Source organism: Symphodus melops, assembly GCF_947650265.1.
Source record: "Symphodus melops genome assembly, chromosome: 15".
Lineage (NCBI taxonomy): Eukaryota > Metazoa > Chordata > Actinopteri > Labriformes > Labridae > Symphodus > Symphodus melops.
In genome coordinates this window covers 4,900,728-4,925,607 of record NC_136705.1, presented here as the reverse complement: position 1 = coordinate 4,925,607, position 24,880 = coordinate 4,900,728, and the positions used below count along the sequence as shown (strand labels likewise).

Below are 24,880 nucleotides of genomic sequence, written 5' to 3'. Positions count from 1 at the left end.
GACCTTTAAGATGTTTTATTCACAGATGAAGAAGAAGGGAAGCCACTCGGCTATCAGGTACATTTACTTGGAAGCAATGAGTACATTGAATATCTTAAAACAAAATGGGCACTTCCTAAAAAGCACTGAAACACTAACTGGTTTTGAACACTCAGCCTTGCTGGGAAAAGTTCAAGATGCCATGAGAGCTGAGGTTCCCAACAAGTAACCCGACGGCTGACTTAAAGCAGCATATGAATAAATAAAACAACAACACACAGACAATGTGGAACAGGTGATGAAAGGGCGATGAGAGATTCATCTTATTAAAAACATGATTTCAATAAATAGAACAATGTGTAGCAATAAACAGTCAATATCAAAATCTGATAGAGAATATAAAGTCACATGAAGTTATATCTGATAACAATGAATATGGTGACCACAATATATAAAATACTACAAAGTAAAACGGTAAAGGACTCTGACAATGTTGGGCAAAAACAAAACCTCTGTATGACTGCTTCAAATATAAAGATTCTGCAAGTCTCACGCTTGAGTAGTTTCTGACCTTTCTCCTGAAAGACTTTAAATCTGTTTCTCAAACACGACTTTGAAATGAAAAGTAGAAACTTTTGTATAAAAAGAAATTGAAAACGAGCAGCCACCAGTTAACCCCTTTCACCTATGAATCCCTTTTTACACCTATCTACAGGGTTTTCATTCTCTTTTAAATTGAATGACCATATTTATATATATAGATGTACAAACACTCCCACAAACACACACGGAAAGATGTTTTCTGAGACAGATCATCTCTCCGAGAGAGAACACAGAGATGCTGAAGAACCAAATCTGTTAGGCCAGAAACCCAGGCCAAACCCAGGATAAAGACGTTCAGTGAATGTGGTGTTGGAAGTGTGGAGGTTGATCAGTTTATCAGATGACACTTTGTAGAAGGACAGAGTGCCAGTAAGACAGTCCACATACACTGCTACTCTGTTAGAGACGGAGGAGGAGGAGGTAATGTATATGGCTTTGTTATTGTGCCAGAAACAGTAACCGTCTTCAGAGCACTCCAGACTCCAGGACTGATCATTCCTCCCAAACCTGCTGTCAAATCTGTCTCCTCTTCTGCTGATTCCTCTGTAGCTCACGGATACATACACCAGCCCACTCCACTCCACCTCCCAGTAACAGCGACCAGTCAGGCCAGTTTCGCACAGCAACTGAGGACACTTGTCGAACCTTTCTGGATGATCAGGATACGACTGATCCTCCCTCACGTATGTCCCCCTTCTGTGTCCGGCAGCGAGTTCGATATTTCCGTTTACTGTGTTCGTGTCAAAAGTGAGTTCACAGGAATCTGATGGATGAAATGAGATGAGAGCTGCAGTTATTAATTAATCACATGACCACTGATTGACACCCTCATGGCATCAGAAATACACACAAATGAAGTCAATGGTTGAATGTGGCGCTGCTTTGTTTTCATGACTCAAATGAAAACACACTCACACTTGCTCAGACCTGGTCTCAACCACTGATCTCCATCAGGCTCCAACCTGAAAGGAGCATGGGGTCAGACCAGCATATAAGGTTTCAGCATCAGATTATCTTATCACATTATGCACAGTGGCTGGTTATTCTACACCTTCTCATGAAGCACTGATATCAATGAGCCGTTCTGTGGGGGGAATTCAACTAAATTGGAAGACAACTGCATTATTTTCAACAATTTATATTTCCAAAAGATCTCCGATGTCACATTAAAGTGTTGTCATTTATAACATGTTGCTGATATGATGCTGATTATGCCTCATATTAGAAGATTTTAAAAACTTAAACACAAGGTTCGTCATACCTGAGAGTATTTAGTCTCCACTCTGGCTGTTCCAGTCCAGCAGAAAGCACCTTCACTCCAGTCTCTCCTGGGTGATTGTAGCTCAGGTCCAGCTTTCTCACATAGTAAGGGTTGACGCTTAGAGCTGAGGCCAGAGCAGCGCAGCCTACGTCTGTGATCAGACAGCCTGACAGCCTGCAAATATACGTCACATCAGCTGAGGGTATGAAAATTCAAAAGCAACGTCAGAAAGACTGAACATTTGTTTAAAACTGCTGCTGGGTGGTAGGTGTCACGTGAAGTGATGAACTGCAATGACTCTTGATAAGTGAAATATAATTGACAGTTTAAAGAAAGCAGAATAAGATTTTTGTAAAAAAACAACAACAAAAAAAAATGTTTGAACATGACAAAATCTGCAAAGAGTCAGCCTCGGCGTGAAAATCTTTCCTGACCGGAGCTTCAACATTCAGTCATAAAAGTCTTCCACGGAGGTCCATCAACATATCACAACACTACTGGTAGACATATGAGACATGTGTTGATAGACAGACGGACACCTCAGGGTTTAAGTTCACATCGGTTGAATCTATCAGTTGGTCTACAAATACTGACCGGATAGTTTCCAGAGTGCAGTGTGGACTCTTGAGTGCTTCAGAAAGTAGCTCGACTCCTGAATCGTGAAGGTCGTTGTTACTCAGGTCCAGGTCTCTCAGACTACAGGACGGGCAGCTCAGGACTGAAGACAGAGCCTTGAAGCTTTTCTCTGAGAGGTCGCAGCCACTCAGCCTGAGGACACAATGATGACGTTTTTAAAAGATCTTTCAAAGATGACAGTGTATTTTACTATCGCTCGCTATGTGCTTACAGGGCTTTGTTGGAGACTTTGACCACTGGCAGCAGCCTCAGAAGAGCCTCCTCTGAAGCAGAGTATTTCTTCAGGTCAAACACATCCAGGTCTTTTTCGGATGAAAGTAAAATGAAGACCAGAGCTGACCAGTGAGCCGGAGAGAGCTCACTGGCAGAGAGTCTTTCTGATCTCAGGCACTGTTGGATCTCCTCCACTAGCGAACGATCATTCAGTTCGTTCAGACAGTGGAACATGTTGATGCTCTTCTCAGAAGAGAGATCTTCACTGATCTTCATCTTGATGTACTGCACAGTTTCCTGATTGATCTGTGAACTGTTTTCGGTCGTCACCAGCAGGCCTCGCAGGAGACTCTGGTTGGTCTGCAGAGAAAGGCCCACGAGGAAGCGGAGGAACAAGTCCAGGTGTCCGTTCTGGCTCTTTAAAGCTTTATCCACAGCGCTCTGGTAGAACTGTGTCATTGCACCTTTGTGTTTCTTCATATGAGAATCATTGGATGTTGCTTGTCCATCAGCTAGCAGATTGACACCAGAGTTAATGAAGGTCTGATGGACATGAATAGCAGCCAGAAACTCCTGAACACTCAGATGGACAAAGCAGAACACCTTATCTTGGTACAGTCCTCTCTCCTCTTTAAAGATCTGCGTGAACAAACCTGAGGTCAGGGATGCTGCCGTGACATCGATGCCGCACTCTGCCAGGTCTGATTCGTAGAAGATCATGTTGCCTTTCTGCAGTTGCTCGAAAGCAAGTTTCCCGAGAGACACAATCGTCTTTTTGCTTGTGTCGGTCCAGTGTGAATCTGTCTCAGCGCCTCTATTATACTTGGTGTTCCGTTTGGTCTGAACCACCAGGAAGAGGACGTACATCTCAGTCAGGGTCTTAGGCAGATCTACTCCTGCTCTGGTCTCAAACACCTCTTCGGAAACTGTGGCAGTGATCCAGCAGAAGACCGGGATGTGGCACATGATGTTCAGGATGGGTGATGTCTTGATTTGGGAGACAGTTCTGCTGGCTTGTTTCTTATCGCTGAATCTCTTCCTGAAGTATTCCTCCTTCTGAGGGTCAGTGAACCCTCTGACCTCTGTCACCCTGTCAATACACTCAGGAGGGATCTGATTGGCTGCCGCAGGTCGTGTGGTGATCCAGAGGCGAGCAGAGGGAAGCAGTTTCCCCTTGATGAGATTTGTCAGCAGCGCATCCACCGAAGAGGGCTCGGTGACACGGGTCAGGGTCTCATTGTTGTGGAAATCCAGAGGAAGCCGACACTCATCCAGACCGTCAAATATGAACAAAACCCGGCGTTCTTCAAACCTCCAGATTCCTGCTTCTTTGGTTTCAGTGAAGAAGTGATGAACAAGTTCAACTAAGCTGAACTTTTTGTCTTTCAGCACATTCAGCTCTCGAAAAGTGAGCGGAAACACAAACTGTAAGTCCTGGTTGGCTTTGTCTTCTGCCCAGTCCAGGCTGAACTTCTGCGTTAACACGGTTTTCCCGATGCCAGCCACTCCCTTTGTCATCACTGTTCTGATCGGTACATCTGTTCCAGGGGAGGGTTTAAAGATGTCTTCTTGTCTTATCGTTGTTTCTGCTTTGCATTGTTTTCTGAATGCCGTTTCAATCAGTCTGACCTCGTGTTGTTCGTTCCCTCCGCTCCCTCCCTCTGTGATGAAAAGCTCCGTGTAGATCTGGTTTAGAAAGGTTTGGTTTCCTGCTTTAACGATCCCCTCAAAGACGCGCTGGAACTTCTCCTTCAGGTGAGATTTCACTTTACGCTGCGCGCAAACTTGAACAGGATATCCTGAATGAACACAAATGAACATGTAAAAACTTTGCTTGATAAATGACTATAGGAATAAATATTCTCTGATCTCTTGAGATTTCTGTAAATATTTATCCAGCACGTTAAAGTTCTTACTGCACTGCAGACAGTCAGCCAGCTCCTCCTGCTTCATTATTCTCAAGAAGTCCAAGGTGATCTTCAGAAAAGCTTCTCTGCTGCTCCTTTTCTGTACTGCATCCTCCCCATCCCTCTGGCTCTCGAAGCATTGTGAGCAGTCTGAACTCAGAATCCTGCGGATCTTCTTCAGCTCGTCCTTCACAAAACTGACAATGTTATCCTGAAGGAGCTGGAATAGAAAATGAAATCGGAAGACACGCTCAAACTACGTCATGGGACCAACAAATGCCTCAAAGGCTGCAGGGAAGGGATAACTGTGGCAGATCAAAAAGTACATATAGTTGCTGGAGATGTACAGACCAAGAATAAGGAGTCGAGGGGTTCTTGATGCAGCTGGGCAGATTGACCTCCAGGAGCTTCTGTGCTTTGCTCATCATTCCTGTGGAATAATCACAAAGAAAAATCTCATCCCGTGTCTGTCTGCACAGAGAAACACACAAACTTAAAAGTTACTCTTTCAGTGTCAAATAGTAAATTAGATGAAATAGTGTCGTGGAAACGTCTTATGAAAGCCAACAGAGAAGAAACAGCTCAGTCTGCAGGTGTTTGTAAATGGACTTGAGCTTATCTAGTCTTCTACGCTGTCACACCGCAGGTCACACTGATGACCGTGAGTCCAGCGTTCATCAGTATAAACTCCCATTCATACACATTCCCTCACCGCTGACGAAGCAGCGGGAGACACTTGGGGTTCAGCGTCTTGCTTGACGACACGTCAGACATGCAGCTGCAGGAGCTGGGGAACTGAGAGACAGGCGACTCGACCACTGAGCCACAGTCACAAAGTGTTTTAAATCATAAATCACACTTAGTTCCAGCAGATACCCCGGGAGAGCCCCAGCTACTGTCGTGGACCTGCTCAGAGTCAGACTTTAGAGAACAGTCGGTTTACAGTCGGTGGCACCAATTTGCCTTTAAGCAGCGCGTTGATCATTTCCCTCTGCCCACGTCCTGACGACTTCTCCATTCCAATTTCACTTTAGGTTCAGGCTACGTCTCATGACACGAAGAGGAAGCAACGATCAAGGTCTTCTGACCAAAGACTTCAGATGCTGATATGAAGGCCACACGCCTTTACACAACTCTTTTTCCTTTTTTCACATTTTATTCTTACAGCACTCATCAGTGGAAAATATATCAGTTAAACAAGCTTAGAAGACTCAATACATGGACACCCGGCCATTACGCTTTGTACAGTAATTAAATTACCCTCGCCTATCTTTACTGCAGATCACAGCTTAACATCGATCCCTGCACTTGCTGCTTAAATTAGATTCAAACCCTCAAGTACTCGCCTGACAAAACAATTATAACGTTATATAAATAATTCAAGCAGGACATAACAAACTGTTTCTTTGACCAGCAAGATTTTTAATCTCAATGAGTTTCTCTTCCTGAATAGATGAAGGTTAAATAAATGTGGGGGGTTTTTTGGGGGGGTTTTTAAACAGGAAGGAGGAGATCAAGGCTGAGGTACAACAGGTTTTACCAGTGGACCACACCTTTATCAAGGGACTCCAACAGGGAGATACCTCTGAAAGTGGCATCCAATGGATGATACCTGACAAGACAGCCGTTTGGCTATCTATCTATCTATCTATCTATCTATCTATCTATCTATCTATCTATCTATCTATCTATCTATGAAACATTTTGTTATGTCAAGATATTTTTTCACCTATACTATCAGTTACAACTTACAGCGGCTCAGCAGATGGAGGTTCTCCTTTAAAGTAAATATAAGTGTCCTTTGATTGGTTGCTTTTAATGGACAGACACGTCCGTTCACAAGTGTCTGGTCTCTGCTGGAGAAGCCTGAAAACATAAGCAGCTCAGATAAAAAGGCAGTTTGGACAGAAAACAGATTTCATCTTTAATTAGTTACCAGATCTCTTTGTCCAGTTTTTTTTTTTTTTTTTTTTTTAATCTTTACCTCTCATTGTCAGGGCGTTTGAACATAAGAGGAACATCCTTAGACGTGGTACTTTTCAAGGACACACAGCTGGGTTCAAGGCCGTGCAGCATCTGATCGATTCTGTCAAAAAAAGCCACTAAAGTTAAAATAAATCAGAAAACTTCTCATTGTAATGAAGACTTATTGAAAATATGTTAAATTGAAACATTTTGAATACTGCAAAGCCCTTGAGGTCCTCTGAGGTGATCATTTTTATCTTGTGAAATTATATCAATGATTCAATTTGTCATCAGTTGCCATCAATTTTCATTAATCTCCTATTTTTAACAGTGTTAATATAGTTCATTCAAGTATTCTTATTAGCATTACACTGAGATTGGTATATTGTGCAAAACACAAGCGCCCTCTGCTGGGGCCCCTGAAGACTAAACATGTTGTGTTGATACATAATAAGCTCATCTGAATTTGAATATATTGAAACTATTGACTGTTGACATGTTTCAGAGAACCTCCAAATTTAATGTTAAACACTTTTATGATCAAATGCTTTAGCACAGTAATTACGGCTTCATCAGTAATCTCTGTGGTGTCGCTCTCTAACGAACAGTTAGTGAACTGGGGCTCTGGTTCAGCTCAGTTCATGGAGCAGATGACCCTTAAAGAGGAGCTGTAATTGTCACTGCACTTGAATGCAACATGTCATCCCTTTCTCGTTCTTCCCACATTTCCTCTCTTCTTGTTGATTTCCAATCCAATTAAAGGGAAGAGTCCAAAACAAAGCAGTTGTTGTTCTTTGTACAACTCATTTTAAAACAAATATAAAGGACTTATATAGCTCTGCTGATGTTAGGATGAACAAAATGTTGATGCTTAAAGTGAATATTTGCCACGTCATTTGTTCATCATGCGACTCTGCAGTGTGCAGGCACCACGCAGCTTGTGTGACCAACTAATCATGTAGACATCAGCCCAGTGTGTCACCTTCCTCTCCGCAAAATCATTTTCAATCCATAACATAAAAAAAGACATCTGAACGATAACTGAATAGGAAGTCAAATGAAACAAAATGGAGTTAAACGTCTTAAGCAGTAGGGTTGCTTGGGTACTTTTCTTTACGTTGGTGATGTAAACACATTTGAATCTTGACAGTAAAGAATGCCAACAAACTCGTTTTATGTAGAAAGACATGTTGAGCAGAGCACGTTGTCTTGAATGTGTTTGGTTAAATGCTGCACTTCGTGTCTGTGGGGATTTTTTTTTCCATATTGTGGAAAAGTTATTTTAAAAAAAAAAAGTATTTTTAATGGCACTCTTAAGAAACACTTCTCTAAAGGTGCCAGCAGCCTGGTGGTTATTTTGCGCGCCCTATGCACAGAGGTTACTGTCATCGCTGTAGAAGCGGGTTCAAATCTGAAATCTCTCATCAGCTGTCCTATCCAACTAAAATTTCCCACAAAACATCTTTAAAAAAAAAAAAAATCTACTCTTGAATACATTGAAAGGTTGTTGTGTTCCTCGTCTTCTAACGTGTTTTGAACAACTCTTTTTTTAGTCAACTGATTGACTCATACCCATGTTTTTTGTTTGGTCATTGTGACGCTTGTTGTTCTGACAGTTTCGCTTCCTCAGGGTAATCTGAGAGCCTTTGCCCTGTTTCGTTAGACTGCTACACACTTCTGAGGAGATTCACGTGTTTGTTTCAAATGGAGAGTCAAACACGTTGTGTCACAGAGGAGAGAGGCGGTATGGTGTTTTTCTCACCTCTTCCTTTTGGAGGCGGGGACGTCATCTCTGTCCTCCCTCCGGTCCATAGAGGAGCCACCTTCACCCAAACACAACACCTGGGAAGCAAGTGCACATACTACAGTTACTCATGTGACAAACATTAAACCTGTCATCAGGAAACCATTTATATTTATGGTTAGTTTTTCTTAAAGAGACATCAAACATGAACAAACTGTGTTGATTAAATATTAAACATGCCTGATATTTAACTCCACAGACTATCTGTCAACTCAACCACATTTGTTAGAGTCATCCCAGACTACAAATATTTGTATATAAATTATACAGTACATTTTCAAAGATGATACTAATACTGACTTATTATATGTTAAAGTCTTCTTACAAAGTGTTTAGTACTGATTGCAATGAAAAGCTTTCTGTTCAACAGAACCATCGAGGTACGACTCTAAGGGCGATGACCAAAATCTGTCAAATTAAATTGATTCTGATCACAACATTTGGAACTTGTATTCTGAATCTTACTGATTAGTTTTAGATCATAACATGAAACTTTTTTTATATAACAAGATATTTTTTTTATGTTAGTAGATATTCCAATTTGGTGGCCCGTGAACGTTATAACTTAACATTGTCCTTTTGCTGAGAATATTAATGGAAGGAAATCCTTTATTCCGAGGAGTGGAAATTGAGTTTAACACTAAAATTAATACATGCTGCTCACATATCGGCTGGAGGAAAAAAAAAAAAAAAAAAAAGGTATAGATTGAGAATACTTCATCATCACGAGTTTGCAATTGGGTCACAGAACACCATGTCCTGTTGATGTGTTGTAATGTCTCTTTCATTGCTGTCCTGCCTTTTGCCCTAAAGATGTCTGTGTGTAAGTGTTGTTGTTTTTATGAGATCAAAGACAAATGTCCACATCGTGGACATTAAATAAGATGAATTGAAATGAAATGAAATAACGATAACCTCACAACAAAACTCATGACACTTTCCAGAGAAGAGGAGCTGCAATGTCAAATCAAAACTTTGACACCCACAATGCCCTGTGAAGACTGATCACTTCTTTTGTTTTGTTTTCTATCTGACTGACTCTGACAGGTTCTTCAGCATATCGCTCTTGGTCCACTACTTCGTCCAATCGCAGCTCATAATAACCCCCAAACAATCATCAATCGATTAATCATTAACCGAGCAGCTCAACACAATCACTGAAACTACTCCTCCTTTATAAATGTAGGTAGAGCTGAGGATTAGTTCCGTCCAGCCACTGGAGCTAAACACTAAATAAAGACAACATGAGCACAGAGTCATTCACAAGTCAAATAGAGAAAATATCACAAACCTTTAAATGTGGAAAAAGCTGCGACATAAAGGACACAAGTTTTCAAAATGAAACTAGACTGGACCAAAAGGAAGCGGCGCTCACGTGACGCATCTGTCTATGACGTGACGTGTCAACGTCATTACAAAGTCATTACAAAGACAAACAATCAAAAGTGTCTCACAGACTCAGAGACACACACACACACACACACACACACACACACACACACACACACACACACACACACACACACACACACACACACACACACACACACACACACACACACACACACACACACACACACGAATGTTCCTTCTGTCGTTCTTCTCATTCCTGAAGGCTGCAGGTGTTTCATAACTGTCATACCTCACATTTTTAGATTGTCTATCATACGGTGATTCACAAACAAACTATGCAGGCCGGAGACAGAAATAATGAGCTGGATGATCGGAAGATTGAGGGCGGGCAGATAAAGGGGATTCAACCACACAGATACGTTTCTTTTTTTGATGTGATTCTACACATGGAAAAGTGACGATAAGTCATATCTTCAGTGTGTTTTATTCAGAAAGGTCTATTCTTTGTGTGTATTTATATGAACAGTGTTGTACTACTCACTGTGAACGAAGGGGGGGAATTAATACTGCGTTTGTTTCACCTTCATCCTCCTCTTGCCGCCTGCTGCCCTCTGGTGGTCATTATGATCAACTGCAACAAACACAGTGAGGGATGTGTGGATCGGATACAGAGAAATCTCTGCTCTGGAGAACTGCAGCACTCATGTTGACACAAAGCAAACTATATAAACTGTGTAATCAAAATAAATCTTAGAAGTAAAAGGTTTAATTCTCTAGGCTGCCATAGACACATTCAAACTTCACTGACACACAGGAAACTTTTTTGAAAGGTTTATTACAAAACGCAAGACAATACATGTCCACTGGATTTATTCTATTGGCAAACACAATACAATGACGAACAACTTTCTATCTGGGGGTGAAGCTTTGCGGGAACCACAAACCAAACAGAAAACAAAGCAACACAACATGGATCAAAAAAGATAACTGAGGACAAAAAGAGGAGAACAGCATCTTTAAGGCCCAAAACTGAGAGAACACAAACCGGAAGGATGAAGAGCAGGAGGGACGAGGAGGGACTTGTTTCTCATTTTTTCAGGAGGTTCATAGTGCGGACACACACTTATAAATAGGTAACATTAAATTAAGTCAAATCCAATTCACACAGTAAAATGTTATTCACAAACTCAAAAGCATTGCTGCTTTTAGACGGTTTGAAAAGCAGGAAAAAAAGGTGAGGGGTCGTATTTTGGCTGATTCTGTTCCAACTGTGGGGAAATAAAGCTTGATCCAAGTCACAGGATTGATCCTTCACTTCCCATCATGGATCCAGACTTTTACTGTGTGGATACACGATCATGTTGCTGAAGGGTGAATAAATCACAAATGTTAACGTTTCGTATACAACTTTTGAGTGTTTGTGCCTGCAAACTTTTCAAACAGCTAACAGAGATGTTGTCATTTTAAGTGTCCATGTCATTCCAGAGGGATGCCTGATGTGTCCAGATTTGTTTCAATCGACAAAATGTGTCACATCTTGATTTTTTCATTTTTCGAAAAGTGCTTGTTTTTTTCCATCAGCTCTCAGAATTCAATAAATTATTGCCAATAAAAAACAAAAAATCAATAATTTAGCCCAAAAATCAGCCCCAACCACCCCATGCCAAAAATCTACTTTGTTAGAACAGATGGTTTATTTAGATTTTTTGTTTAGATAAAAAAAAAAAAAAAAAAAAAAAAAAAAAAAAAGCTGTGACGTTTGTGGTATAATGACGCTTTGTTGATGATGAGAATGTGGACGATAAAGGTGTTGGTGGTGGTGCTGCTACGATATCGAGGACAGCTAAGCCTGACTAGGTGCTCTCTTGTTTTCTTTATTTAACTGGTCAATCACATTTAAATACTATTTATATTTATATATTACAACATTGTTCCAAATTTATAAATAAGAAGTGCAGTTTCTCTTTGACCTCCACAAAACCGCCGATCTGTTGGTATATGACGAATCCAAACGCCACACGCTGCAGATCAGTCATGAAACCAAACAGCTGGACAAACTCTAAATATGGCCGACGAGCTGCAGGTTATAGTCTTCATGCAAATGTTAATGTGTAGAAACGCCAGGTCAAACCAATCAGCTTTTCTGCTTACATTTCACATTTTTACCTTTACAAAATATCAAAACTAATAAACTTTTAACCAATCAGAACAGTGCATCAGAAAGAACTTTAGCCAATCAAAACACTCTTTTAAAAAAGCCACAAAGGAACTGGGGAAGTCACATACATGAAGACCAGCAGAGGGGTCTCTCGTCTGAAAAGAACGGGTCATGAACCAGATCAGACCTGTACAGAGGTTTACTAACAACAAAGATGTCAAAGTTTTTTTTTTTTCTCCAGAAAAGTGGAAGGGAATGTCTGAAACAACTTGGCTAATTTAGTCTAATTAAATTCTTATGAAAAGCTTTTTATATTTCAGGGAATTAAATGTGGGTTTTGGGATGGAAAAAAAACCATTACCAGCAGTTCTATTTGATTATCATTGAATTGGTTACGTAATGCAGAATAAATCAAAAGAAGCTGTTTTTTTAACTTGGTGATAGAAATCTTGCATTTTTAGACTAAAAAATGATACTTTAAATCATGATGAGGTGTTACTTTCCAGATAAGATGATTATCTGAATTCTGACAGATTAGACAATGTTAAGAGTAGCTATCAGATTTATTTTTGTCTTTTTTTTCTTCTTTTTTTTTGATGCAATTATTGTTGCAATCAGTATTGTAGCGATCTCATTTGTTGGCAGACCGTACTGTGGAACAATGAGCTCGACAGAGAGAGCTACACTTTGAATAGAAAGAGGAGCAGAGAGATTGAAAGCATCAGTGCATCCAATGCTGCAGCATTTCTTTTTTTTAATAGTTCGCTTGGTGGTCATTCGTTGACGGTGATGAGCTTTGAACATTAGTTTGGAGCTTTTCTGCAGTTTTGTTGTTAATAAACATCTCGTAAAATTCGTACTGACCTTCTGCAGTCTGATCTCGGCTTCACTTCTACTCTAAACTGAATCTACAGGTTTTACTGATGTTCTTTTTGTGGAGACTCAATTTCCCATCATGCTCTTTGTGCTGACTTCTGACTGTCAGCAACCGGATTAACATGTCCTGGAGCTGATTGCAGGTGGATAAAAAGACTCCGATACGCCGAAGCTCCGAGACGTCCCCTATGCTGGCTGATGGGAAATGGAGTGCAGAGAGGGAAGAATGAAAGCAAACAGGTCTGTGTGCAACCTAAAAGTCATGGAGGTGGGGGGAGGGCAGGGGGTTAACACTTTAAATCTAGCCCATCCTTTAGAGCAATTATTGAATGGCCTTGTATGAATATGACCTTATATGGACATCCCCTCGCCATATGACCATATATGGGTGTCCTGCTGATATCTACACAAGCGAAGAATCAACCAGTTCCAGTCACAGAAACCTAGCTAAACAAACTGCCATGAGCATCCCAGAATCTATTCCAAACTTGTCCAAAACTGGTGAAGAACTTGCCCAGTACTTTTTCAAACTTAAACTCTACCAGAACTGCTCCCAAACGAGTCCAGAACCAGTCAGTGCTGATTCAGAACAAACCAGAAATGGTCCAGAACAGGGCCAACCCCGGTCCAAAACCAGGTGATGTCACTCAGAGTCGGACTCCAGCGGAGCAGTCTCGTCTAAGACAACTCTCTTTCGGCGCTTTGCAGTCGCAGATCGGGCCCTCTGTTCCTCCTCCAGATGAGCCTTCTTGTGGCGGGAGAAGCTGGATGAGTGCATGAAGGTCTTGTTGCAGGCGGCACAGGTGTAGGTCTTAGTCTTGGCAGTGGAAAGCCCAGACTTGACTTGAAGCTGTTTGTGGTGCTGCTGCAGCTTCCCCCCTCCTATGCCATCCACCCTGTGGGTCTGATGATGTCGCGCCAGGCTGGAGGCGTGGCTGAACCGCTTTCCGCACTGGCTGCAGCAGTGGCGACCTGCTCCACCTCCTCCTATGACCCTCTCCTCCCCCTCAGAGATGGCAGGGGCCCGTTTGTTCGCCCTGCCCCCACGACGGCGACGATTCTTCTTGCAGAGGGTGTAGAAGTTGGGCTTGTCGCGTGAGCAGAGCTTGAGGCGGATCTTGAGGTCGGATGAGCTCTCACCGAGGTTCTCCTTGCCAGGCGTGTAGTTGTCCAGCAGCTCCTTAACGTGGGTCACCTGGTGTTTGGACAGCTGCGTGGATGTTCTGAAGCTCATGTCACACTGGGGGCAAGCGTAGAACTTATCTCCGCCCTGACTCTGGATGATCGCGGTCGCCACATGCTGCTGCCTCTGCCGCTGCTTCTTGGTCTTCCTGACCCCAGCTTTCAAAGAGTGGCGCAGTGAAGCCATGTTGTGGCTAACAGCGACATCCTTTGGGAGGCCTTTTCCTTTCTTGTGGATGAGGCGGTGGCGTGACAAGCTTGAGCTGTGGTTAAACTCCTTTCCACAGATGTTGCAGGGGTGGATCCGCCGCTTCCCATGCAGCCGCAGGTGACTCCCCAACATCCTGATGGAACACCAAAACACAACAAACAAAAATGAACCTTCATCACACAGTGAACCTCACAGATTTGATCAGGAAAAAACAGAACAGCTTTGATGGTTACTTTAAATTAAATGTGTAACTCTGACACCTAGCCTTTAAAATGTGTACTGCAGTCCAAACTCTGAACATTGGAGAGCTTTGAAGTTTTCCAAATAATGTTCACATATTTCAAATTATGAGTCACATTCATCAGTACAGTGTGCACAACTTTGTTTGATCAAACGCCACCAAATTATTTGATAATTCCCCTGAAACCGGCACAATGATTTGTAAATTATTTGCAGAATTCTATAGATTTTAATTTTCAGAAGCACAACAGTGTATTTTCTTTTTTTGTTTTTCTCTGCTAAGACAGTTTTGGCATCACTAACTTGAAGGGAAAGAAACAACTAAATTAAAACTTTTTTTAAAAAAATCAAGAGATTGTTGATTCTTAAAGATGTGTGCTTCTGGGATGCTTTTTTCGTCTAGCAGTAAGAGCGTGCGCCCCATGTGTGGAGACCACAGTCCTTGCTTCCTTCCTAGGCTCGGGTCCTACCCTGAACATTTTCTGCATGTCATCCCCAACATGTACTGTAAGTCTTCCCCTGGAGTTATTTTTGTCCCATTATATCTCCTCAGTAGAAACAGGGGGATCTGGTGAGAGGCTGCTGGTGGAGCTGCCAGTAAACATTAATTGATGTCGATTGATCAACAGATTCCTCAGCTAATGAGAGTCACAGGAGTTCCCTCTTACTGTGTCTTTTTTTTTTAGCAGCTTTCCCAGTCTCTGCTTGGTGATTGGCTATTAGATCTTAAGTAACAATGTCCAGGTTTCTCCTCGTTATTGATGTACATATTTATCATCGCAGCCTAACTGGAAGTGCTTCTCGTCTAAAGTAGCGGATAAGAACGTCTTTATGAAATGGGCAGAGAGAAACAACTTGATGGGATTAGATGATCATCTGAATACATTTTGGTCAAACAAACACAAAACACTGACAGGCTGAAGTTTCATTTTGGACTCAGATGTATAAACTTGTAACTACAGACCTGCTTCCTTTGAAGCTCATCCCACAATGAGGACAGGTGTAGCGTGCATCCTGGTGCGTCGGCTCTAGTGCCCGTTTGGTAGGAGGTGCCGGTCCAGAACTCTTCCCAGTGTGGGTCTGCTGGTGGCGATAGAGGCTGGAGGCGTGACTGTAACACTTCCCACAGTAGCTGCAGCGGTACTGTCGCTCATCCGGCTCATAGTCGGCCTGGTCCGAGTCCAACTCACCATCGAGCCGGCTGCTCCCCGCCTCCACTAGCACCTCCTGCTCCTCTTCGGTGTCCTCCTCGTCTTCATCTGAGTCTGTCTTTATCTCCACACTCTGCTCCGTCACCTCACAGGGGTACACCTCCTCATACGGAGCGAAGAACGCTTCATCCGTCTCGATCTTAAGATGTTCAGCCGTCAGGTCTGATGGATCGTCGGAGTCCTTCTTCACGCAGGAGATGGTGAACTTGGAGCCCACCTCAGCCCACTTCACCACATACTCGATGGGCTGGGTGTCCAACTCCACAGTGATGAAGTCTGCACCCAGGGCATCAGACTCCGAAACCACCAGCTCTGTTTCAGAGTCCTCCATCCTAAACCAAGTCTGGGAGGAGGAGCTGGAGATTCAGGGGAGCAGCTACAGGCCTGAAGAGGACAGAAGAGAAGAAAAAAGACAGAGAACAACAATGAGGAAAAAAATTACAAAAAAGAGGAAGAGAAAAGAAGAACAAGAAAAAGTAAGCTATAGAAGGATGAATATAAATAAATACCAGAAAAAAATAAGTGGAAGAATAACAAGAAAGATTAGCGAAAGAGGCGAAGATGTGTAGAAGAGAAAGAATAAAGTAAGGTACTTCAGAATATTAAGAAAAGGTGAGGAATACAAAAAAAAAGAAAAAGTAAGTGAAGACAAGGTGATGTATCAGAGATGGCTGTGGATCAGTGGTACAGTCAGTAGAGTCGGGGGGTTCGATCCCCAGCTCTTGCAGTCTCATGCCAGTGACCTTAAAAAAGACACTCAACCCCAGGATGCTCACAGTGCTGCGTCAGCAACATGTGAATGTGTATGAATGGTATAAGTTAATACGGCGACCGTTAATACTGAAGGAGGCGTCAACCATCAGTGTGTGAACTGTGGTGTGAACTGTGGTGAAAAAAAAGCACTTTGACAAGTCAGAAGACTAGAAAAGTGCTTTATAAACTCCAGTTTATTTACAATTTACAGCGTTCTCAAAACAACTGTGTGATAAATGTGAATACGAAACTAGAAATGTTGATCTCTAAACAGGAAGAGATGGTTAACCATCCATTGATGGTTATGTTCAAAGAGCAAACCTATCTGATTCTTTTCCTGATGATATTCTTGAAGAGAGAAACACATTTGAACAGAGAGAATGGGATATTTATTGTTTCCCTTTAGATTAAAATGTATTCTTCAAGTTGGCACAGCAGCATCATCCACATGCTTAAAGCACGAGGAATGCAAAGCATCTAGAAAACACTCTGGATGATGCTTTTTTTCCCCACTTGGTCCAAATTTACACTCATGGTAGAGCAGATTAAAAGATGACTTAAAAACAGTGTGTGTGTGTGTGTGTGTGTGTGTGTGTGTGTAGATAATCTGGTATGTGTGTTACAGACATACTTCATATTTTGTATTACTATGTGATGTTTTAATTGTGACCTGCCAAGTGACTGCAGATGTAAACTAGCTCTAAGCTAACTCTGGTGCAAAACATCAAATGGCAACATTGTACATAGTCCCTTTACAAATACACATTCAATTTAATTAATGTATTTATTACAGATCAAATGTGAATTTTTTCTTGTTCATATTTTTATAAGCATTATTGCCATTATTTGACAGTGACGGCTAAAGATAGACAAGAAATTCAATTCCAAAAAGTTTATTTGTCCCCGGGAGGAAACTCAAGGAAATGTATAAAGAGGGAGTGGGGTAGACAGTCACCCAACGGACGAGGCCGGGAATCAAACCAGCAGTCAGTACATTGAGTTCTGTAGCCTCTGAACATGGGGCACCAACCAGAACTCTGAGGGGTCAAAATGGAATGACAGCCTTTGCAGACCCAAATCTTCAGTTGTAGAAGCTGCATAAGTGCCCACGTTCACGAGTGACGTAGATCCACAGTGACGTCACATGCCCTTAAAAGGTCCTCAGTGATGTCATGGTAACTCATAATGAGGATGACCTCTGAACTTCTGTCAATCAACACAAAATGACCTTTATGAGCTTAAGAAGGTGAGAAACCCCCCCAATCGGTTTAAAGACACCACAGTAAATATAAATAAATAAAAATATAGCAGCACTGAGGCACTTACACTATTATTTTTTTTTTTTTTTTACAGCCAGACTCCGTTCAGATACCTGCCTACTCTACCAGCAGCCCTCTGTAAAACAGAGAGACCTTTGTGTTTCAGTAAACTGATCTTTTCCTCTTCAACCAAGTATGCATCACACAGATCAGGATGCATTTGATCCTCATAAAATATCACAATAAACTACAGTTCTCCACATTAGCGCCGAATTGACTTCCCATTTAAAATCCCGGAGAGGGCGGCTGCTTGCAGGGCATCCATTACAACAGATGATGATTTATTCAAATTAAGATCTTTGGAAAGGTTCTACGGGAGCCGAATTTTTAACAAGGATGAAGCGATTCGTAAAATATCCGAATATGTTTTTAATGTGTAATGTGTTCGGCGTAAATCCAGAAGGATTAAAATGTTGTAGTTTTTGAGCGCAGTTCCGGGCTCAGTGTCAGTGATGAGGAAGCAGAGGAGGGATTTACTGTCCCCCGCACCTCCACTGTCAAAATAAAAGGCCAAAACGGTGTAAAAAACGACGTTAACCGCAACTGGCAGGGAAATGTTTCGGAAAATGTGGTCACTCACCGAGCTTACGGCGGGGGCACAGCGGCGTAAACGATAAAATTTCACCGGTGGAGACGGTCACAATAAACAGGAAGCTGGGGACGTGGAAACAAAGCATTGTGGGAAAGGATTATAAAGGTGGCGAGGAACGGAAGAACGATGGATTGTCCTTCAAAATAAAATAAAATGAGTTATGACTGAAGGCTGAAAACCATAAAAAAAAAGAAGCTTTAATGTAAAAAAGTTACATTTTATTTAAATATGGTCAGTGTATTTAACTCTCAAAATGAGATTTTATTTGTTTCATCAGAATAAGCCAAAGCCCTTGTGTGTCTAAGAACACATAACTAATAACTTCTGATTCTGATGATACCATAAATTTAAGATTATGATGCTGACTCCTAAAATGACTAAAAGAAATCCAGTTTTTTAATGGACTATGGGCCTATTATAGGTTCGGTGAGTTCTCAAAAATATATAGTATAGAACAGGCCTGTTTCTTGCAAATTCGGCCTCTTGTATTTCTATGTCAGTATAAGTGACCATTTTCCAACTACATGAAATGTGTTATACAGTAAAATACATATATTCATTTGGCTGTGGTGTTTGACACTACTCGGACCCTTATAATAAGACACAGGGACAAAAAAGTGGGTAGTTTCCACCTGGGTCAAGTTTCAGGTTGATGTCCACTTAAATCTTTGGAAGTTCAAGTATAGTTTCAGTAAGTTCTCTGTTATATCTCAGTAAAGTCACATAAAGGTCTCAGGCACGGCTCTTAAAAGTAAGAGTTCAAAGTAAAGCCATTTGAAATAGAGCAGAAAAGGGAGGATCAATTCATCCTTTTGAGAAGAACAAAGACAGTGATATCATCAGTTGTAAAACAGCAAATAATCTACTACTAATAACATAACAGCTATTACATTAATGTTCTCACTACAAACACAGGACATGAATTCATGGAGAGAGTGAGAGGGCTGACACTGAGCAGTGCATGTTTCTGATCGAATGTGTCTCCTGATTGATCACTGTCATGGTTTGATAAAAAGTGATATTACCTTCAAAAAGAAAAAAAAAGAAAAGACATACCAAATTGCAAAGCTTTCCTTATCACTGGGAGCTTACCAGTATAGTTTCATTTTTTGCTGTGGTCCAAATGCATTACCGTTTGAATGGCTGGTAGATTAACTAAAAAGCTCTATTGACTGCTGGGGCCACACTGCATTGCTTCATGATAACAGGGTGTTCAACTGCATAACTTGATAAAAGTTTGGTAGCAACACTGCATATAGCCTTCATTATAAATGGGAGCTTTGCTGTGAGACAATTTGGATTTCCCTCTAAAGGCAGATATCGACAGATAATATAGCTTGCTGTGAGGTGTATTCTAACAACAGACCAACTAAAACATCTATGCATCAACTTTTACAGCGAATGAAAAATCTAGAATTAAGCCATTAAAAATTAACGTTTATCAGCGGGTTTCTATTGTACTTGGCTTGTCAGTTTTTCTCACTGGTAAAAAAGGAATCAGTTTCTGTCACAGACATAAATCTTTAATAACATTGTGTTTGCCAACCCTTCGTTTCTCTCCAGCGTCACCCTCTTGCAAAGATGGTTTCCTCTGGTTCCAGAAGACCAACATGGCAGCAGCCAAATGTCCAATTAGAGGGTTACAAAGGGCAGTTGACAAACCAATGGATGGCTAATCTTAACATAGGTAACTTCATTATTTAGTGTTTCAAAAAGTGGTTGTTTGAGTGAATAACAGGAAGAGGAGAAGGCAGTAATTTGTGAAAGTCCCAAATATAAAGATGTTCTTCAAGTTTTAATGGAGCCGAGACATGGAATATTTAGGTATAAAAGTTATGACATGGCAGCACCATACATTATTTTGCAAATTAAGTTGGCCTACCTGCTGTTGCGAAATAAAATAAAACAAAAAATGATAAGATATTAGAATAATAAACGTGGAGCACAAAGGAAGAAAACGTGTAAAAGATGAAGAGGCAGTAAAGGATAAAGAAAAAAGAGGAACATGAGGATGGCAGGGAGATGATGAAGAGAAGGTGATGAGGATTCAGAGGAGGAGACAATACGGGATGAACATAGGAAGAAAGCAAAGTACAGATGAAGAGGATTACATAGGATGAGAAGCAGTACATATTCGGGCCTTCTGTGTTTTCTGGCCAGGACAGCAGCGTGACATTTTCCCTCGGAAACGGCGCGCTACGTGATAAACCTCTCCGGCTTGATTACGATATTTGCCTGCAAGTGGTCTCGATGGGATTCTCGCTGGATACCTGCGTTGACTCTGGGTGGATGTCGAGTCATAGCCGATTTCCATCTTACACACATGCATACAGACACGCGCGTGCGCGAACACATGCACGCAAAAACACACACCACCTCTCTCTCTTTCACACAAACTCTCACACACACAAACACACACACACACACACTGTCTCCCCTCTCTCTCACACCCACACGCGCGCACACGCACGCGCGCGCACACACACACCGCCAATGCAACCAGCCTCGTTTTAATCACGCTCCAATCACGTAGATGACGTTCACTGCAAACACTTACGATTAAATCCGGGACAGATCAATGAGATTTGGAGTCGGTTATGTCTGCCGCACCTCAGTCACATCCCAGCCGGACAGCAGCGGCAGCCTGTCGGCTCGCAACCGCTGCAGCGACGTCCCCTGATGCGGAGCGGCAAGTCAGTGGGAAGGGTGGGAGCACAGGGTGGAAGGCAAACCGCGGCCCAGATGCAGCAGCAGGCGGCGGACCGTCCACATCATCTCCGGCATGTGATTGGTTGATCTACTGCGCAGCCTTTTCGCTGCATGAAATCTGATTGGACGGCGCAATGACAACCCACACTTTACCTTTAAATGTCGCGAGGTGTCGTGAAGCTTCAGAACATCCTGTTTGTAATGACAAGGGTACCAATGGTAATGGTCTACATGTTATAAACTGTTTTTATTTATTTATTCAGTATTTATAAGAGTCGGCTGAACAATCACTGGAGTTACGGTATGTACTGGTAAATTCACCGATAAAATAAACTAAGAATATTCTCTAATAATTGATTATAATAATTGAAATATGTTCACATACTGGAATAAAAACTAAAAGAACAAAACAGAACGAATAATATGATCGAATAGAATATAAAATACTAGAATAGAAAACAAAGGAGAGACCATGATATGATATGACAGAATAGAAGACAAAAGAATAAAATAGAAGACAAAAGAATAGAATAGAATTCAAAAGAATAGAATATGACATGACAGAATAGAATACAAAAGAATAGAATAGAATTCAAAAGAATAGAATATGATATGACGGAATAGAATACAAAAGAATAGAAAAGAAGACAAAGGAAAGAACATGATATGATATGACAGAATAGAATACTAAAGAACAGAATATGAAAGAATAGTATACAAAACGAGATTTGTTTCTACAAACTCATCGTTTTGTGGCACAGTTGAATAAAATATTGCTGTAACATTTTCTGACTTGTTTGTATCGGATTCACTTTCTGTACTAACACTTGTAGTTATGATTCAGCATTTTGTTTCTAATAAAATGAATACGTTCATTTACAATTTGATGAGTAAGTGTCACAATGACTGTGACAAAATGTCTTTATTTTTGACTGGAGCATTTTGTGAAGATGAACAGAGTTCAATGAAAAACAACATAATAACTTCAGTAAATGATCAAAAATATATCAAGGACCAATTCTGATAAACAAGTAAGCCTGCTTACACTTGAGGTGACATTAGAATAGGACCTACTTTTTAACTTTTATTGAAGATGGACTTCAATTTGTATCACATTTTATGATGCAAAAAAAAGCTTTTATTAGAGGATATTTATGGCAGGAAGTAACCTCACGTGTTGACTGAGCTACAGCTCTGGAATTATATGGACAGGGAATGAAGTTCTTCAATAATAAAAACTATAAATGCATTGTCTTGGCCTATGTTGTGAATTATTTTATCTAATAAGTGTTTTGGAACATTGTTAGGGACTGTTCATTGAAAATCTGGGGCCCTCTGTCTATGTTTATATCTCTCTCTCTCACACACACACACACACACACACACACACACACACACACACACACACACACACACACACATATATATATATATATATATATATATATATATATGATACTACTGTTGAGTTTATTTTGAGATATGTTGCTTCCACCAGAGGGCGCCATGACACTAACCTTTTTATCAGATCGCAAACTATAAAAGGGCCTGCTTGTTTTCTCGTGTTGATATTACCTTGTCCTCTTTGTGTACGGAAACTGTTCAAATCCTACCAAATCATTTCAGCAGTATATCACTGAAAACAATATTTACCAGTAGTTTGGCAGTGGACTGATTATCACAAGTTAAGATTCAAAAATCAAATTTGAATTATAACATCTTCTTGTTCATCACACTCATCTATGACAGACTATGAACCCCCCTCTATTGATCAGTTTCAATCTTTGTGTTTTTGTGTCAGTATATGATGTCCTCCCATCATCAAAACACAGCTGAGTCCATTGATCCCTAGCCTTGTGCTTTCCAGATAATTCAGAAGTACACAAACACAGCTGTAGGGTCAAAGGACACAGAGCTTAGCAGAAGCATGTGAATACATGTAGTAATGAATGTACAACCGTGTTTCCAAAAGGTTGGGACAAGAATGTAGAATGTGTATCAGCATTGTCTTACTTGAATAATTAATGCCATCCTTAAACGGAAATTGACTTTTACACCATATGAGCCTTCAAGGATTCAGCATTAATGATGCCTTCACATGAGTGTAGGTTACATGTGTCGTGTGCACTACGGTAATGACCTTTACAAAGTGCTTTTCTACTCTAGATTACACAAAGGGCTTTTACACAGCAGGTCACACATCTACCCATTAACACTGATTGCAAAGGCTGCTATGTAAAGTGATCATCAGAAGTAACTAACCCAATTCATACAGCAAGTTGGGTCTCAGTGTCTTGCCCATGGACACGTCGGACATGTGGCTGTAAGAGCTGGGGATCGAACCCCTGACCTTCCAGTTGAGAGAGTACCAACTATACCTCTGATCCAGAGCCACAAACAAGTATGGGGGTACACTGATGTAGTAATGTAATTGAATTATGTCCACAAGCGGTTTGCAGAGATGTCACAGCCATCCAATGATGGTTTTTGCACAGAGATTTCTTCCGATTCTTTGACTCTCTTAATGTCAGGTTTTTTATGGAGAAATGTATTCTTAAAGTGTTGCACAATATGCAGCACAGTCTTTCAGAGAGCGATGAAACCGTCTCTGCTTCAGAAAGACCCAGCCTCTCTGGGATGCTCTTTCTATACACAATCATTTTACCAACCTGTTGCTACTTAAACTTACATTAACTGTGACATGATCCGTTAGTTTTTTTGTTTTTTATTTACAATTCCACCACTTTTTAAAATCTTTTCTTGCCACTTTCCAAAATGAATATATCATTTTGTCAAATACTAAGATATTTCTCTGTTTCAACATTTGATATTTTGTCTCTGCTCTACTTTCATTCCAATGTGGTTATCTCCCTGCAAATCCACACGTTACTATTTATATTTTACACAGCGTCCCAACTTCTCTGTAAATGGGGTTGTATCTGTCAGGTGTTTGATATCTCAACAGAGCTGCAGACTTGGACTTGAGTAGGAGCATAAAAAAATGAAGATTTGAGTCGTGACTACGATTTGAGCTAAACTTGAGTTGCTCTTCACTTCCAGATTTGAGAAGTGACTTGAATTAGTCTCATCATTCTCAGGACCTCAGTTTGATGTGACTCTGGACTAATGTAAAACCTGTGAACTACACAGTGACATCTTTAAGCTCTGTGCCTATATAGATAAGAAACTGTCTGTGGGTAAAGCTCAATGGTTTGTTTTTTTTGGCTTCAGTTCACAGTTGACTGTCCTGGGGTCAGTTTCTGCTTCTCATTACCACAGAGATAAAGATCTTTGACCCTGTGACTTAAACAGTCTTTTACCTGTTCTTTTCAAAATAAAATGTTTTGTACAGATTGAAAATACAAGTAAAACTAACCCAGTACTTCAGTAGTTTCCTCTGCAGGTTGCCAAGCTGAGGCAGTAGCATTTTGATAAGTGATGTCAAAGCTCTGTATCAGTGTGCTCCTTATGGAGGGTGTGAACTCTTCAGCTGAAGTACACATGAAGTTTATCAGCACAGACGCATGTGCTCGGTGGGCATGCGTCTGTGCAGACATGAAGAAATGAACCCAATAAACATTAACTAGTGTTAGCATGAAAACTCTGCATGGTCTTTGTTCATGTAAACACAGTGACAGAGTCCTGAATCAAGTCTTTCAATATTAAGTATAAACTAGGGCTGTCAACATTACCTAGTTATCACAATTTATTAAGGTCTGAAATGAACGCATTCATTTAATAAATCTTGATTCATCTCATGCCATGTTGTCCCTTTAGGCACACGGTGGATGAGTCTCTGCTGTGTCTCCCTAAGCCTAAATCACCTTTAAGCCGCCTTTAAACCAGGAGACCAACCGCTGTGTGGACATTCATCCTGAAAACCAATTTCAATAAATCGTTCAAACTTT

At 41.0% G+C, this 24,880-nt stretch overlaps 2 protein-coding genes across 3 annotated transcripts; both read right to left on the bottom strand.

The window, feature by feature from the left end:
• LOC306836075 (protein NLRC3-like) lies at window positions 1-9,743 on the bottom strand. Its single transcript, XM_079362975.1, has 11 exons — window positions 9,660-9,743; window positions 8,327-8,406; window positions 6,584-6,685; window positions 6,352-6,465; window positions 4,951-5,029; window positions 4,609-4,819; window positions 2,691-4,491; window positions 2,438-2,611; window positions 1,844-2,017; window positions 1,498-1,544; window positions 1-1,345 (listed from the first exon to the last, which is right to left on the bottom strand). The coding sequence occupies exons 1-11, from the start codon at window positions 9,684-9,686 to the stop codon at window positions 792-794; spliced, it is 3,363 nt and encodes a 1,120-aa protein (XP_079219101.1). The 5' UTR covers window positions 9,687-9,743; the 3' UTR covers window positions 1-791.
• A 794-nt stretch (window positions 9,744-10,537) lies between these two features.
• On the bottom strand, window positions 10,538-21,059 carry LOC306835819 (uncharacterized protein). 2 transcript variants are annotated; one of them, XM_079362576.1, is made up of 3 exons: window positions 20,821-21,059; window positions 15,353-15,983; window positions 10,538-14,281 (listed from the first exon to the last, which is right to left on the bottom strand). In XM_079362576.1, the coding sequence occupies exons 2-3, from the start codon at window positions 15,928-15,930 to the stop codon at window positions 13,399-13,401; spliced, it is 1,461 nt and encodes a 486-aa protein (XP_079218702.1). In that variant the 5' UTR covers window positions 15,931-15,983; window positions 20,821-21,059; the 3' UTR covers window positions 10,538-13,398. The 2 variants fall into 2 exon arrangements, with proteins under 2 accessions (XP_079218702.1, XP_079218701.1); XM_079362575.1 differs by lacking the exon at window positions 20,821-21,059 and adding an exon at window positions 18,252-18,365.
• Window positions 21,060-24,880: the final 3,821 nt, after the last annotated feature.